This window comes from Magallana gigas, chromosome 9 (assembly GCF_963853765.1).
Source record: "Magallana gigas chromosome 9, xbMagGiga1.1, whole genome shotgun sequence".
NCBI classification, from domain to species: domain Eukaryota; kingdom Metazoa; phylum Mollusca; class Bivalvia; order Ostreida; family Ostreidae; genus Magallana; species Magallana gigas.
Genome location: NC_088861.1, coordinates 7,048,073 through 7,066,025, shown reverse-complemented (window position 1 = coordinate 7,066,025; position 17,953 = coordinate 7,048,073). Strand labels below are relative to the sequence as shown.

Here is a 17,953-nt window from a genome sequence, read left to right as displayed (position 1 = left end):
TAATTTATTAAAAATCTGCATTTGTATAGGCATCTTAGTTTTGTATAAAATATTACAAAAATATCATAACCTCTTTCATTATTTTTTGCTTTTTAAAACCAAACATAAATTTTTGCATTGGCATCTGAACTTTTGTATGGAACATCTCATAACTTCTTTAATATATTATTCTAATTTTTTCCCTTAAATCCAAAACAACTCAAATATTCTCTAACCAGACACCAGGTAATATGATTAATAGCCCCCAGCAGCTGGTCAGGATGAACTATATCTACCTTATCCCAGAGGTGGCTATCCTTGGTGAAGATGTCGAGCACTTCCTGGGCCTCCATCTTGTTCTGAGTGATGATGGAGTTGAGCTGGATCACGATCTTGGTCACATCTTTGTGCTCGGCGATGATTTTGTGCAGTGGCTTGATCATGGAGTTGGGCATCATCTTGGCCTCCTCTCCTTGGTCGGCTGCCAACTGCTCCATTTCCTGTGTGCATGCAATAATATAAATAGGTCAAGACACAAATTTCTATAAAAAAAATTGATCGAAACCAAAAATCCATCAACTGTCTGATTATTAGGTAAATAAATATTTTTCTTTTTTTTTATCAATCTGAAAAAAACTATTGTTTGAAACTAACTTCCATACATTTGACATCATTTATTAGAATATTTTTCATTGTTATGTAATATTTTTCACTGATTTATATATCATTAATCTGAAGATGAAAAAAAAAACAACATCCATACATTTGATAAGTTCAATATCATATTTAGCCATGTTTAAAATTTTCATTGTTTGACTATTTCATATTATTCAAATCATTTAATATCATTAATTCTTTTGAAACACTGCCAGGAACAATTAATTAGAGACAAAAAAAAAAATTAAAAAATAAAGCTGAAAAATAAGCTTGAAAGATTTTTTTTCATTTTTATCCCAATATACAATTAAATAAAACTGTTAAGATGATTAAGACATAATGTAAACTTGATGGAAAATGTAAATCAACATGGCGGTGAGGACATCAATGCCATATGCTACCCAAGATCAGTAACGGCAAGCAGATGCTAAAGTTAAAGCTTCCATACACCCTTTCTTCTTGTTACATGCGTCAATAAAACATATATTTATATTAAATTATATATTGGGGACACAATTCTACTTTCATTTTGAAATTTCTTTTAAAATTTTCATGACAAATCTTAACTGAGCTGAAGAATTCTTGTATCATGGTCAATTATGACTTTTTTTTCTACATTGGTGTTAAATCCTCCATTTAGAAAATATTTACATAAAATAAAAGGAAACAGAATCATCGAAGTGAAAGGACAATTAAGAATGTATAATAAAATCTAACACATATTTCATGCATAAGCATATGTCTCTAAACTAATATCCATTAATTTATCAACTACACCATGTAGTTTAACTCTGAAATTTAAACATATGTAGAGAATAGCTAGAAGTGTTATGAAAGGGTAGACAACTGTGAAAAAAAAGTTGTCAGTGTGGAGTTTTCTCCCTTTGATTATTTTTGTTGTTTTTTCTGTGTGTGTACACTTAACCCCTTCACAACATTAATATAACATTGCCTGCCCCTTAGTGTGTACAGAAGCTGTGTAACACATCTACCTTTCCTTCACCTCGTGAGGACCTCTCAGGTATCTAGGACAGGGAAATTCAAATCATTAAAGTGTCAAGTACTTCTTTTTTTTTTAAATTCATATCTTCTAAAACATCAAAACTTACACAACTATTCTACCATGAAATTAATACCTATTAATATAAATGAGATACAAAGTAACTGTATTTAACAGTTTTTAAAATCATCTAGATGCTAGAGGCGAGCTTGCAGAAAGCTTCATACATAATTACTAACAAATCATACATTCCCCCATTTCCGTGCTCTATTCTAATTCCATGCATCGTATTAGATTATTTTCTTATATTCATACTGACATAAGACGAATTCTCGCCAAAACCTATGCTTGCCACCATTTAATTTTGCTTGTTAAATTGTGACATTTCATTGCGGAGACTTGAACAGAATGGTAATTAGCGGTTATTCGTCCTCGGCCAGTATACATATTTAGCAGAATATAGCTGTGATACCTATTGCAATATTTGTATACCACATGAATTATGGTATACCAATTACTGAGAAACTGAAACGAGTCTGAATCTAGTCTACAGACCTATAGATATCTACAAGTATCTAAGCTTACATTATTATAATTAATATGAAATATGTATACACATTATTATAGGAGACATATATGTCTTGGTGCTTCATACAGATCCTGTTCCTACAAGAAACTTGCTAGTTACAGATTGACTAAGTCTTCTTCCCGCTAAGATTCAGAATACCTGATTTTTGGGATATGTGTTGATTTACAAAAACAGCTGCTTTTTCTTTCTGTCCTATAATTCAGGTTAATTTGCGATTCAATGATAAGATAATGTTTCCAAAAAAAAAAGTAAAAAGAAAACAATTGTACATAAACACACGAGCACTCTTGCATGATGTTCAAAAATTCAGATACAACAGCCCCCCCCCCCCAATAAAAAGTAAACAAAATAAACAAAGAATCCATCAAAATCTGCTTCTTACCTTGCAAATTCTCTGGTTTTATGCATTTAAATTCATTATTTCATTACTATATTTCATTCACAGCCTACACATGCACATTTGTTTTAATTTTTAAACAAAATTTGAAAAATTTTAGATCTGAATTTTAGAGATGAGAATTGCAATCAATGGATAAAATTTTTTCAACCCATTCAACCATGGACACGAAAAAAAAAATGAGCGCACATACACACACACAGATATATACACACAGCCACACACATCATGCGTACCTTTTGCTGCTGTTTCTGGTGGTAGATAAGGTGTTCCCACTGGGGAATGTCCTGGGAAGTCTTCAGTATCAGCTGCACCGCCTTGTTGAGGGCGGACTGAAGATCATCCAGGCTGGGCTTCAGGACCACGTTAGGAATGGCAAGCACAATGTCGGCCCGGAACAGCGGGGGCTTGGAGTCCATTTTGTCAGCATCCTTGCTGTACTTGTTGAAGATCTGGAGTCTCCTCTTGATGGCGTCCAGCGACAGACGGGTGCCTGATGGAGTTAACAAAAAAATATCCCGATATAGCACACATGGTTTTACTTTTTTCACAATCCTCGGTGCAACTGATCTTAAAATCTTATATACACAATGTTTTAATATTATTATGAAAGACAAATAGGAATGAAAGGTTGCTTATATATAAGTTTCCTTCATAAAAATCTTGGAATTTCAGAAAAATTTGCGCAAAGTTTTGAAAAAATTTTCACAATCACCATTGGAACTATTATTTGAAATGAATAGATCATTGGCACTAAGAAGTTTCTATAAGATTGTGGGCTGTTGCTCTTACATTTGACCAGGGCCTCTGTGTTTCTCTGGGTGAAGTAATTCAGCAGGGCGTAATAGCAGTCTGTCTCAGATGTCCCTTCACCCTCGGCCAGGGCTGCTTTCTCTTTGGCATTCAAGTTTCCTTTCATTGTGTCTACTAGCTCATACACAGCCTTTTCTACCAGCTGGCTTTGACTAGAATTGAAATTTCAGCAATGTTTACAACTCACATTTGCTATGAAGAAAGAACTTATAATTTTGCTGCTTCAGGGAACAAATTTCATATAAAGTAATTCAAAAAATCATCATCCCCTCCCCTTTCCTCACACCCTCCTTAAAAACCATTCTAAAACAAAAACAAAAAACACCCTCCTCCCCATTGAAAAAAAGAAAGATTGATTATGCCGTTTAATGAAGTCACTAGCTGATGTCATTGGCTTACTTGGCGAGTTGTTTGGAGGCGCTGTCTACAGCGCTGGCGGTCAGCTCCAGGAACTTGTCCATGGTAACGGGCTCGTCCTCCGGGAGGTCACACAGGGCGGTGACAGACATGTCCTGTAGCACTGCCTCAATGCGACAGTCCAGAATGTCCTTGACTGTCTTGGAGAGTTTATCCAGCTCACCCATCACCTTGTATGTGTTTTCTATGTCTGCAAAAGCAAAACAATGGGGCTCTTGATACTTGTGCATCTTTTAAAATTACTTCAGTTTCTGATTTTCTTCATCACTTGCTTATATAGTGAATCATTTTCACTACCGGTACATAGATTACTTGAAACTTGATTTTTTTATAACTTGGCTTTTACAATTACATGAAACTTGCTAATGGGCATGATTTTTCTCCCTCAAAGAATTATTTTGAAAAGGTGAACATGCAAAGCCAGGAAAAAGTAACATGGTTGAATTATGAATACAAATTAATATATCAGAATACTAAGTGAAAGAAAAACTTTCTTACAGGCTTCTACATTGAGAGCTGTCCATGTAAGGGCAGTAACTCCTGGAAGAAGTGCCTCCTCTACTCGGTCACAGAAAGGCTTCATTGGAGGCTGTAACACGGCTGGGATCTCATCCCTAATCCTCTTGTATTCCAGCAACATTTCCCTCAGACTATTCCAATTAAAAGCAAAGAATGAATGTAAATTCAATACAAAGCCAGTTCAACAGAGAAGAAAAAAAAGTTAAAAAGACAATGTAATAACAATTTTAGAAAGATTCTAATCCCTTCTTTTTTTTTCCAAGTGCAATAAGTCATCACATCATCATATGCCTTTTCATCATGTAAACAGAGAGAGAGAGAGAGAGAAAGAGAGAGAGAGATTGAGAGAGAGATGTTATGACTTACGAGACTGAATTGCTCTTGATTTCTTCTTCCTTGACAATCAGTGCCTTGGCCATTTCTGGAACCTCTAGTTTCAGAGCCTGGAGACACTTAGACTCCTGGATCAACTCCAACACTTGGGGGTCAAAGTTGACGTACAACTGGTTGGTCTCTGGGTGGCGGACCAGCAGGGAGGCATTGAGTCCCCCCTTAGCGGCCTCCACAGCCCTGCACCAGCCTCTGTGATACAGCATCTGAAAGTTTCCCAACATTTCAATTATTTTTAAAGTACATTACTAAGTCAATGAATTGCATGAAATAGCATAATTGATGAAAGTATTTTTGTGCAAGGGAAAAGGCATTTTATGTTTGTTTTTCTTACCTCATACTCTAACAAAACTCCAGCCATTTTGTTGTAATTCCTCACAATTTTCTTTGCCTCTGGATGCTGCAATTCAAAATAATGCGTTCAAAATTTACATTTGGATGTTGTAACAGATTATCAAAATTAAATACATGTCAAATTTTCATCATCAAAACACACAAAAACAAACCTTCAGAATCTCAGGCTTGGTCTTGAATACTTTCATTGGGTGTTCAATCTTCCTGTAGAGCTGTCTTGACCAGGCGATTCGGCCGGCCACTGGGGGCAAGTTCCTGGGAATCAGGGGCTCAGCCTTGTACTTCTGGTACGCCTTTCTGATGGCCTCCAGATCCTTCCCATAATTCATCAGGACCCGCATGTACTTCTCATTCATGTCCAGCTCTGCTCCTCCTATGCTCTCAAACTTAGTCAGAAGTTCCACTGCTTTCTCAGTCTGTCACAGAAATTGTTACAAATTATGCTTTATTTGTTCTCTATTGTTAGTACTTTCTTTGCCTTATCCTGTCTCCTTCTTTTTTCCCATCTATGTATGTTTCTTTTTCTTTCCTACCTTTCTTTCTCAACATCTTTTAACCTTCTCTCTCTCTCTCCTCTCTCTCTCTCTCTCTCTTGCTCTCTCTCTCTCTCTCAGCAAAACATGCAACTGTGATTACATGTACAAAGACAAGTGGCATTCCTGTCAATTTGTTTTCACAACATCTAACCTTTTTCATAATTGTGGAGTATAAATATACTGAGAAATCTTACATAAATACTATTAATGTGTGCTTTTGAACATCATCATACAAAAGTCGTGGAAGCACAATATTCATATTCTGTCTCTGATATATTTCTTATCGGTCATTGATAATAAAAACTTGAAATCAAAGGAAAAAGAGACAAATTCCATGTTGGAAGCTACTCACAGTAGAAAAATGACAAATTCAGAAAATCCCATAGAGATTTGCATGGATGAGATAGCTGACTTTTCTACACAGTAATACAGACATGTATAGAAGATTCCTCAAAGTGATACTACATTTAACGAGAAACTTACCCTCACTCCCTGATCACAGACAATCATTAAAAGATATTAACTTAAATTCTCCTCAGTATTTGCATATCAGTATTTGTATTTACAACATTAGTCAACAATATAATTCAACTTTTGTTTACTATTGAAACTTTTAAAGGTTTTCTTTACAAATCCGTTTGACATTTTTTTTCTTGAAAATTCTTGAAAATTAATACAAGTCTAAAATGAGCAGTAGAAAACATATTATTCATGAAATGAATATTTTTTTTTTTTAGTTTTTGTGGATAGAGAGATTTTGAATACTTACAGTTAGAGACCTAGAAAACCAGGAGTCCATGAAGTTTTGGATGTTTGCTCTGAGGGCATCAATCTGACTACGGAACTCAATGTAATCTACATCATACTAAATTGAAAAAAAAAACATGTTATTTCAAAACATGATTTATTTTCATCCAACTAAACTTTTCATCTCATTTTGCATAGTAAAAAATATTGTTAAAAGTATGAAACTTTGCAATGTAATTCTGTATGAAACAAAAATACAAGATCTTATTTTTCATACAAATATAGGAAAAAAACTCATGCAGGTTATTAATTGAACTTTACACCAAATTCTTGTAACTGAATTATCTCCCTTGTCATTACCTCTGTTTTCCTATGGTCAAGGATGTTATAATTCTTCTTCTTGGTGGCGTCTACAATCGTCTTGTACTTGACAGCGATGGTGTCAATCCCTTCAATCTTGACCGTGTGAAGGCTAGAAAACATCTCCATCGTGTTCACCATGTCAGCTATCTTCTCCAGACGCTTGCAGAACGTGTCAAATTTACCAAAGATGTAGTTCTCACTGAACTCAAACTGCCGCTCATTCGGGTTCTCTCGGAGCTTTTCCTTGGTTCTCTGGAACTGTTTCTGGTACTCCTCGTTCAGTTGGATGCACTCGTTCAATCTCTGCAGGAGCACTGGTCTGTGATAGCAACAAAAAATCATATCAATTAAATGCAGGCAAGATTTATTTATTCCTACTGTTATCTGTACATCATTTAGACATAATTCACTATTTTTCACTGACATGGCATGATCTCATCTCACAGTCTTCGACACAGCCCAAATCCGATTTTGGATTAAGAATTCAAACACCTAGACACTGACTTTTAAGTCTTCTTTGAATTTCATAATTAAACTGACTGACACAATTTTTTCTACATTTACAAATAACTTCATATTTTCTATCTGTTGTTACATAAGGGTAAGTAGACGTACCGTGGGATTTCCCAGATTTTACTGACATCGTGCATAATGTAGGCTTTACAGGTAGTGATCATCTGATTGGTGACCTTGACAAAGAGTGAAGTCATTCTCTCGGAGGTGTTGTAATACTGAGAAATACTATAGATCATCCTGATGGCATTCATCAGGCTTGGAATGTGTTCCACCATTGTGGCCTGCAATCAAAATACCATTCACATAAATCCTCAGATGGCAAAACAATTTTTTGGGGTACCAAATTTTCTTTACTTCAAAAATTGTTACCCTACTGGCTTAAGACTAATTCTCACCAAGTACAATTCCTTGCAAAGAAATGTCATAATTTAACAGGCAAAATGATGTGGTTGCAAGAATAGGTACTAAGCGAGAATTAGTCTTTGGCCAGTAGCTTCGGACAGTTAACTTAGTAGCTGTTAAATATAGGTACTTACAGGTGTACATTTGACCAATGGACCAAAGAACTTGTCCAAGGTGTACAGGTACTTCACATTGTCCTTGGCTTCATTGGCTGTGTCTGTGATCTGACCATCCTGTGATTTAAAAGAAAAGCATAAATATTTAAAGGAACAGTGATGTCTAAGATAAATTCAACAAAATTCTCATTGTTTTATGAACAAAGAAAAGTTAAGCATTAATATTCTCCTCAATTTTTTTTTCATTTTTTGAGCATTTCGTGAGCAAGTTCATATTATTCAAGTCAACACTGCTTCTATCACTGAAGCTCAGCACCAAAAACAGACCTGAGTTTCCACCTTTTTAGTAATGCAACTTTATCTTGTATTTTCAGAGTTAACCAAAGGATTCCAAAGACAAATCTTGAAAAGTTAGAAATAGGATAAAAGAGAAGCTTAATTCTTACCAACTCCTTCCATCTACGGAGTGACTTTGACTTGGCGACTTGGAGCACACCAACTACAGCTTTACAGCGGGGACTCTTCATTTGTTCCAGCAAACTACAAAATATATCCAAAGTTTATTCTCATATCCTATTAAGTTTTCTGTAGATTGAAACCCATTGCAATCCAAAGCAATGCTAATAACTTATTTATTCACAATCAAGATCAATGCTGCTTTGCTGTTCTTGAGAATCTTTTTGCCTACTTGTTGAATTTAGCCATCCTGCTCTTCCAGTAAGCCAACTCAGCTGTTGGACCAATGTCGTCTGCTTCTCTCCTCATCTGCTCGGATTCAGCCAATACCTGTTCAATCTGCTTAGACCATGTGGCCAAGAGATTCTCAAACTTTTCCAAATATTCAGTGTTGGCAGCTGTAATAGAGCAAACAATTCTTTCTCTGAAACAGTTTCAAAATAACAAAGACACAAGTATGAAAAATATTTGCTTTTCTTTTTCCCCGAAACATTGGTTTTAAAATCATATATTTTTAAGAATCTATGCCATTAATGCGCAAATCTGCTACAACTTTCAAATGGTTAAATTAAATCAACATGGTAGATTTAATTCATCAATTAAACATTTATTTATACCTGCAGCCTGGTAATCTTGAGGAGAAGCAAAGCTATCTACGACATCCCCGATTCCATTCTCCGCAAGAGTGACCTGTCCCTCCATATTGTCGACAGCAGAAAGCAGATTGCTGATGAAGTTCTCCAAATGTTCCAGGAACTCGTCCACTTGGGGGGCAGTTTTCTTTTCTGCGTTTTCCTCCGAGGAGGAGGGCATGGAGATGGTGCCCCAGGCCTCAAGCGACTTGAGGGCGGGCAGGATGATTTTGGAGAGGTATTTCTCCATGCTATTGAGGACGTTTCCTCCGGTGGCATCCACCATGCCAAAGTTGACCTCCTGTGCAATGTTGGCAGGGGTAATGGCCTTTGGAGATGTTCGTAAGAAGTACAAGCATATGCCATGGAGGCCCTACAAAAAAATTCATTTTCTTATACTTAACTTTCAGACATTTTTGTATTTTGTAGAAAAAATTGGTAAGAATGAATGCCATTATTGTATCCTATCAACAAAAGATATAAAAGAAATTACATTTGAAAAGCAGAATAGTTTATCAATGTGTAGATGCATCCTTGCATCTCAGAGGATGTATTCATTTTTAAAAATTCTAAAAGCTAATGTTATCTTTTCAGTAATACAGACAAAGGAGATTCAATGACTGACGTAACACCGTCATAAAAAATATCAAAAGTAATCAACCCTTTACAAAGCTTCATTGGTGAGAGCAAAAAAGTCACGTTTTAATATTAATTGAACACCCAATAAATCTGGATTCCACTTTTTCCCCACCATTCTGATTGCATGTTTAGCTACAGTGTAATTAACGACCAAACGTGGCTGCTTTCAATAACCTTCTTTGAATGTATCGGAGGTAATTCATAATTCATTTAGTCCCCCGATTGAAGCCTTTACATCAGGTATTTAGCGGCTAGCATATTGATTAACAGTGTCACAGCATTCCCCCTTATAGAAGAGGCAAAAATATCAATAATCTCTCTACCCCTGGTGTTGATCAAAATCTGCCTTCACTCCTGACAACTCAAACTTGTGAACCAATCTTTGATACCAATGACCCAATACTGTAATTCTTCTCTTAAGACTCTAGGGACTACATAAAAAGCCAGGTTTCTTTTTTTTTCTTTTACTACCAAATCTTTGACTCGATTGGATATCACTTATCTAAAATGCCAAATCAATAGAAAGCCCGTTTTTCTCGGTAGGCATTGCATTTAGTGGTCTCTAAGTGCTTAACTTCCACTATCGGAAGTCCGAAACAGTTCGACAACATGTCAATATCAAAACACTTGGGCTATGAATGGCTTTTTTATGTGGGAACTAATTGATATTCTATGGTCTAGCTCTGTGCCCCGAGTCAGAATTTAGTTCTATTGACATGTTGTAATAAAGGAGAAGAGATCAAGAGCATCCTCGCTCGGCAGAGTCATTTAATATTAACAGGTTACCTCTACTATATACATGTCCATTCCCCTTACCCCAATCCAACCCCACACCCCTACCCTCCTCCCCACTTCCCTTCCAATTTTTTTTTTATTTTTCAGCTATAAAACATGAGATTTTCTATTGACAAAGAACAAAACAAGAACATGATTATCTGGGATTAAAGGCATTTTAGATGCTAATTGGAGCACAGCATTAAAAGATCCTTATTTATTCATGAAATCAATCTGTATTTTTTCTATTAAGACAGGGGGTGTTTCAATGAACCGTGCTTTTGTTCCCCTGAATCTAGTCCACCGCTTTATTCAGCATTGATTTTGTTAAACTGTCTTTTAGTACTTCATACACAAGGCTTTTTCATAAAAAGAAGACTCTATTCCGGCTTTTTAATTTGATCGAAGTGTTTCCTTTTTAATTTGATTGAAGTGTTTTCTCTTATGAAACTTTTCCTCTCCCTCCATTAATCTATTCAATACGGAATCTAACATCAAAGCAATGCGTGCTGATAAGAAAGATTTAGATATACATATATTTATCTATACCTCTGCATCTCCTGGGGTTAAAAAGAGTTTCTTCTGGCCATTTCCCTGATGAAGAAAAAAGACAAGAAAATTATTTCAATTCATTGTTTGTAGATGGGAATAGATTATATGATATAATAAATATCAAATTGTAGAAATCATTTCCAGTCATGAACTTACTGCGTCTTGATAGAAGAAGATAAGTTTTCGTGTTCCATTCTCCTTGAAAAATGGCTCAATCATGTCAAACTAAAAGAAGAAATATTGGCATCATATTTATAATAGCAAATCAACATGTGTCAACTTAACTACAAAGAAACTCTCCAACAAACATGCTCATAAATTTCGACAAGGTACAGAATACCTTTTACAAATAAAATTCTATTCATTTAATTCCACAAAAAATTTCTGTGTTTATATAGACACATCTTTGGGAAAGTGGAGTGACTGTTTTCAAGAAAATCCATCCGCAAATCCTAACCACAATTGTCTTTAATTTATAGAATGAATAACATTTTAACAGTCACAAAATATCATTTCTGAACATTTTTTAATGACTTCTCTCTATTGATTTTTAATTCATGATGCACAATTGTGTCAGGTCAGAATTCCTACATGCCAAATTTGCTAGAAATAATCATTCCCACTTTGAACTCCAAACCCAATTTACTCTAATTCCCATATAGCCCTTTAGCAAACAAGTAATGACAGAAAAGCAAATAGAGATATAAGAAATGTATCAGATTTCAACAATTTAAGCATTAAACGTTTAACAGTTTTCAAACCCAGATTTAATACACCTTAACACCAGGTAGATATATAGACCAGGCCCTTCAAAGTGTCACAAGATAAATATTGACCCAAGCTATTTGGAACTGTTGAGTCCACTACTGAACTATTTGATTACCGGCCCAATCCAAACTCAATCCGATAACTCTGTCTGTGATGAACACAGAGTAAGATCTTATGGTCATTGTGAATCAGGTGGCCATATATCAACAGAACTGGAGAATCGTCTCTTCATAGAATAACATTTAGGGCTAATTCGAGGACATGTTTTCTTAACTTCTTCAGGACAAGAGCCCAATACTCCACTCATTCAGTAATCTTCTATTCTCAACCTGACACATCAGTACTATCATTTATTTTATTCTAATGACAATTTTCGAACGAGTTATCATGTGGAAATAATTTCCAAATACATGTACAAGAGCTTGAGATATGTTTATTTATTCTGTAGTTATATATTAAATTTCTCGCCAAGTTTCTTCGAACATATTTATCTGTTAAGTTCCCTAACTAAATATACTTTTGACTTATTATGATTTTTATACAAATTCCATACAAATTTTATACAAATTCCATACAAATCACAAATCATGCAGCTAAAAGCGCTTATTTTTTTCCTTAACTTAACCAAGTCTGTCAGACGTTTTAACACAAGGACAGTGAAAGAATGTTGGTGGTATGAGGAGATATCAAGGAAGAAAGAAAAGATTCATTTTTACTTACCCTCTCATCTCCAAACAGAAAGTCTTCCACAGCACTGACTTCTAGGTTCAGGGCATTTGCCAGTTGTTGGAACATATGCTGGTGCCTTGCATCACACTGCAAAATAATTCAAAAGATTCAAAGTCCATTCTTGTGTATGAAAAGCAAAGTTTATCATTATTAATCGGTATATCATATATCTATTCATTTTCTTTTCAAGTGTTATCTTAATGGTTAGTCATTTCATCTAAAATTCAACTTGTGTTTTGCATTTGTAATGTAGAAGATGAATGTTTCACAAGACTTTAACAGTCCTGCATGTAGTGTTGCCCCTTTTTTATAGGGGGTGGGTCCCACAAATAAAGAAGCAGTAGAAGCATTATAAAGCCTCAAATGTTTTCAAATCATAAATAAATTATAAAATACCTCTTTCATAATAGAATAAAATTTAAAACCCTAACTTGACTCCGATCTGTACAGTGTATAATAAAAAAACCTATTCACTGGCAATTCAGACCATAGCAAGTTTATTGCCTATACTTCAAAAATAAAATAGGTTGCATTGAAGGAGGTTATAAACTTGCTATTGGGTATTCATAGTCAGAAAATATTTCATATTTATATTATGTTTTGGTCTTTTATGCATTTGCATTGGGTTTTTTGTAGTGTGTGTGTGTGGGGGGGGGGGGTATTTTCTGTCCCCTTCCTGTTAGTTTTGTGGTTAACTTGGCTCTTCCACTGAATGCATTTGCACAAATAGGGACTTCATATTACGTAATCAAATCAAAGTTTGAAAACCAAGTTTATACAGGTATACAATGGAGGTTTTAAAAGATTAACAAAAAGCAAGCAATAGTTGTATGCTGAAGTTGTTCGATTTTTAGGACCTGAATGAAATGTCTGTTAATAAATTCATCAAATGCAATAAATCTCATTCAATTCCAATGCAGACACCATTGATATAATGTGAATAGGTGAAAATCACTTGCATATGAAAATGCCAATGCTGGTTTTAAAAAATATCTTGGCCAATATTTTTTTTCGGCCTTTTAATTTTGATGCCTTTGGTTATCTGATTATGGACCAAATTTCTGTGTACCGGTAAAGACCATCACGATTTTTACTCAAGATTAAATGCCGTTTAGTTTTAAATACATGCATTGTCCTTATATAAAGTGCTTAAACTTTAAAGAACTATAAACTACCAAGGTATTTTTTCCACTACAACCCTATCATTTTACAAGGTTAAATTGAATTTTCATCTTAGTCCTAGAATTGAACCCTGCACTGCATATCTACAATATCAACAAAATAAATCTATGGAGCTGTATTAATCTTCATTTTAGCTGTATTACAACCAGTTCTAAATGAGAGATTTCTCAACTCCAGGATTAATGAAGGTTAACAGCCTTCATTTTTTTTTTAAATGGCTGGCAGATTTGGACCAAAACAATAGGCGGCTTAACGTATTAAGACGGTAAGTGTGCGAGTATGTGTGCACCCTTAGAACCGGTCTCCGATGGCATCTACTGCATATATGTCTATAAAGCATTTAAAAAGATTGATAAAGAGCTGTGTCCATGGCTACAATACAACAAAATGGGGGCCCCTGTAAAGTTCAACCTACACGCAGCGATATTATCAATCTCTAAGCTACCTCCTGCATTTTGGCACAGAAATAACAATCGTCCATTTTTCATATTATTCAAGAACAATTGCATTTATAATTCTAAGCCGAATCATTAAATGGAAAGATTAAACATGACAAATTTGTTACAAAAATTTCGTAACTTGGCTCCAATATGCGTCATGTCTGATCCAAAGGTTTTTCCTGCTTCTCAACTATTAATAAATATGATACTTGTATTTACTTTTAAAACAAGGTTCTTTTACCCAAGGTTAAAAAAACTGAAAGACACTTAAGACTGATACAAGGTTGCATGCATTTTAAAATTGCTTCTACTAGTAGGGCTCTTTTATTTCTTTTGATTCAATCTTTCTAGATGAAATTAAATTACTTCATTTCCAACCCCTGAGAAAAATTCGTAGTTCTATATACCAAGGCCTACTGGTAGATCTTGAAAAAAAGAACAAAAGCTATAGCTAATAAATCTAGTCTTAGCTCTGAACTTAAAACTTCATAAGAGAAATCTTATGCACCACTGACTGGAAAAAAAAGAAACATTTCGAAACATTATCTAGATTTAAATAATAAATCACATGAATGATTTTCTCTGCTATTAGCTGCCTATTTAAATGAAAACTAAGCATTAAATATCCTGGAGTAAAGTTTGACAACTACTTGTCTTGGAGAGAAAAAAATTTTTAATTCAAACATGATTGCAAATACATGTACCTGTGAAGAAATGCAAAGAAAAATGAAAGCTTTTGAAAGAAAGAAAAAAGTTAACTCTCACTGGAAGAAAATTGGTTTCTCCGGTCTATCTAGACAGATTTTGTGTTACTTAAGTAAATTCACACTTCATTTATTAAAGCCCTTTGTTGGTTCACAGAAAGGGTAAATATTGACTCAAGATTTAACACAATCAATTGTAAATAAAATCTAGACATACTGTAAAATGGTCTTTTTATACCCATTGGTAATAATCATTATGCAATTTTTTTTGTTCAAGCAAAGGGCAATTGAGAGCATAATTTCTGTATTTGATAGGAGGGAAATGTATGCGGACTGAGATCTCCAAATGATAAACCAATGCTACAGACCAAACATTAGCCGAGGTATTAATGCTGCTATAAAGACATTGTTAACTCCAACAAAAGAATACCAATATTGATTTGCGAAATGTCTAACATCGTAAATGTGTCTGCATACCCCATATACTCAATACATGGTCATTTCACGTTGGCTAGAGACAGCGTAGTTTAATTTCGCTCAAGATTTCCATTCATGCCGTTTTCTCAGTGATATTTATTCTCAAATTTCTGACGCGGGATAAAAGTGGATAAAGCTCGCAATTTCAACACAGAAATAAAAAGCCAAAGAGCAGAGTAAATACATGCATGTATTCAGGATCCATCCATTTCTTTATTATCTCCCGGATTATGTGATTTGAGTCTTTTCAAACCAACCACATGCATTTACCTCAATTTCAGACGCCTTTAATAATTTTGAAAAGTTTTATTATCAGAAAAAAGTTACATAAAATTGGAAGTGGGGGATTTTACATACAAATAGCACATTAAACTATAAAGTTCTATCACTCAACACTACCCCCGTGGTGAGCCTTTCATACATACCTGCATTTGTCTTTCTTCGCGGTTCTGTTTTGCCCGCTTCTGCATCTCTTTCATGGCCTCGCTGCTGAGGACATTTTTCTTTTGCTGCGTAACCTAAGAAAGAAGCATTATCATGTTTTAGTTTTCAAGACATCAATCAGCAAGATTTGTTGGGCCATTTAGGCAAGCTGTGGAAATATATTCTCTTATACTTAATTCTACTTCAGTCAGGCCACATTGATTTCAATGAAAATTGATGATTCTTTTGCATGTATTCATTTTTATAAAAAAATGTTTTTATGGTAAAGCTAGACGTTTTATCAAAAATTTGGTGTCAAAAATTAGAAAAGCCCTTCTAAAATTTACAATTATAAGAAAGACACTATTCACAAATCATCTATATACTTTCATTTAATGTTAAATAAATTTGATTCATGTGAAAAAAGCAAACCTTTGGTTGCGCTGCTTGCTTCGCTGGAGGTTTCTTCTTTTCATCTCCTATTCAACCAGAAAAACGCATATTATACCAAGAAAAATATGTGCTTTCTCTTTGAGTCTTGCTTTAATTAATATAAGATGAACCAAGGAAAAACAAGTAAATGATAAATTATTCATTGTACAGGGTAGATCAAAGAAAAAAAGGTGCCAAACACTCCATTTGCTGTGTAAAGTCTACAAAAGGTGAATAAACTATAAGGTATGCAGTTTTTTCCTTCCTTGCAGAATCTGAATTCAATAAAATCAGATGTTTAGCCCTAGGCTAGAAGACTTCTATCAACAATTTACAGTAGGGGTGCAATGGATGTAATAATTCTTTTCATAGACTATTCTTTTAAGTCTTAGATACGCAAGAACTCCAATGTGTTACCAATATCTAGACACCCATTCTCTCTCTCCCATTAAAACAAATTTAACTCTGAACTGACAGAAATCCTCATAACATTAGAATAACTGTCAAAAATTTTTAAGTTTCCAAATGTCAAGAATCCACCATTTTTATGGCATTCTCATAATTTAGGCTCTAATGTTCTGCCTGTTTTGATAATTGAAAATTGTATACAGATTTATACATTTGATTTTGAAAAATGTTAATTCCTTTGATCAACTTCTAAAAATTAACGCAAAAATTTGTTTTCTCTCAAAAAATATTTTTTCCTCTGTTTCCTTTATTCAAATAAATACCCTCTCATACATCAAAATAAAAAAAAATCTTCAAGGGGGTCTATCCTACATACCCTTCACAGATACCAATGGGGGTGCCACCTCTTGGTCAGGCTTGGGGCTGGGGGGTTTAGTGGACTCCTTTTCACTTGGTCCCCCATCCTGTTGCTCTGTATCAGCCATTTCGTAAAATGCACTGCTACAATAATCCTAAAGTAAACTACACTACGATCTACCGATTAGACGGGCGACATCCCCGTCCTTCACAACTTGAAAAAGTAACAGACCGTTTCCGGTGAGCGCGTATGAATACTCGCAACTCGTACGAATATCAAATCTTTTTAAAACGTGAACAAGTACGCTTCAAAATCAATGAATTTTCTACATAAATGTATATGTACTTATAACCGACAAATTAGCGTCTCTGTGGCAGATATTGATAAGTTTCACGAAGACCTTAAATGAACTTTTATCGCGGAGTAACATCCATAACGACAAGGTAGCGTCGTGTCCATAGAAACATGATGCTAAGGAGTAAGGTGCGCGAATATTCGCGGGAAATGTCATTATGGTGAAACACCATTACGTGAGATTTCTTTCTAGCATACATAAACACTAAGATTTGGATAACATTGTAATTAATTTGTTAGATTAATGAACAAGTAAAGATTAAGCTTAGATGTTGTGTGGATTTTTTTTTCACTTTCCATTGGCCTTGCTACATGTGGATTTAAAAAAAATGATTCGACATCGAGTCACCCACGACCGTATAATTTATAGATTCTTACGTAATTTGAGAATCGAAACTATATGAGTTGTGTAAACAAAGAAATTAATATTTAAAAATTTTGTAAACTGATATTTTAAAACACCGTCGCTTGCGACAATATGCTTCGTAAAAAAATATTTATAAGACGGGAAGAGTTGTCATTCTTCACAAATATAACATTACGTTGCAAAAGAACTTGCTTCATGTAAAGGCTTTAAGCCCATCAAGTTAACGTTGCTTTCAAATATGATTTCAAGTGCTACAGTGAGACAAATTTTGGTCACATGGAATATATTTTCGATTTGGATAGGCAATACACATCCTCTTTAGGTGAAAATCTCAAAAAGTTGGATATTATAGAGTATACCCACTGCATGCATATAAATTCAATCATTCGATCCTGAAACGAAGTCGATGCACTTGTAGTATCTGTACAGTAATGCCAGTTGTTCAAAGGTTTGACCAAATGGC

General features: G+C 34.7%; 1 protein-coding gene across 2 annotated transcripts in view; it reads right to left on the bottom strand.

Annotated features, from left to right (window-relative positions):
• LOC105330782 (dynein axonemal heavy chain 5) overlaps positions 1-17,137 on the bottom strand; it is a 43,263-nt gene extending 26,126 nt beyond the window's left edge. Inside the window, exons 1-22 of one of the 2 annotated variants that reach the window (XM_034479304.2) lie at positions 16,788-17,137; positions 16,004-16,050; positions 15,574-15,666; positions 12,337-12,432; positions 11,005-11,073; positions 10,846-10,890; positions 8,869-9,256; positions 8,484-8,649; positions 8,242-8,335; positions 7,814-7,912; positions 7,377-7,558; positions 6,759-7,080; positions 6,421-6,516; positions 5,268-5,531; positions 5,096-5,161; positions 4,738-4,967; positions 4,351-4,502; positions 3,835-4,042; positions 3,415-3,587; positions 2,859-3,115; positions 1,629-1,661; positions 276-479 (exon numbers count right to left, since the gene is read on the bottom strand). In XM_034479304.2, the coding sequence (XP_034335195.2) occupies positions 276-479; positions 1,629-1,661; positions 2,859-3,115; positions 3,415-3,587; positions 3,835-4,042; positions 4,351-4,502; positions 4,738-4,967; positions 5,096-5,161; positions 5,268-5,531; positions 6,421-6,516; positions 6,759-7,080; positions 7,377-7,558; positions 7,814-7,912; positions 8,242-8,335; positions 8,484-8,649; positions 8,869-9,256; positions 10,846-10,890; positions 11,005-11,073; positions 12,337-12,432; positions 15,574-15,666; positions 16,004-16,050; positions 16,788-16,896 (3,393 nt within the window). In that variant the 5' untranslated portion in view covers positions 16,897-17,137. The remainder of the gene's footprint in view (positions 1-275; positions 480-1,628; positions 1,662-2,858; positions 3,116-3,414; positions 3,588-3,834; positions 4,043-4,350; positions 4,503-4,737; positions 4,968-5,095; positions 5,162-5,267; positions 5,532-6,420; positions 6,517-6,758; positions 7,081-7,376; positions 7,559-7,813; positions 7,913-8,241; positions 8,336-8,483; positions 8,650-8,868; positions 9,257-10,845; positions 10,891-11,004; positions 11,074-12,336; positions 12,433-15,573; positions 15,667-16,003; positions 16,051-16,787) is intronic. The other variant, XM_034479307.2, reaches the window with a different exon arrangement.
• Between the last annotated feature and the right edge of the window lie 816 nt (positions 17,138-17,953).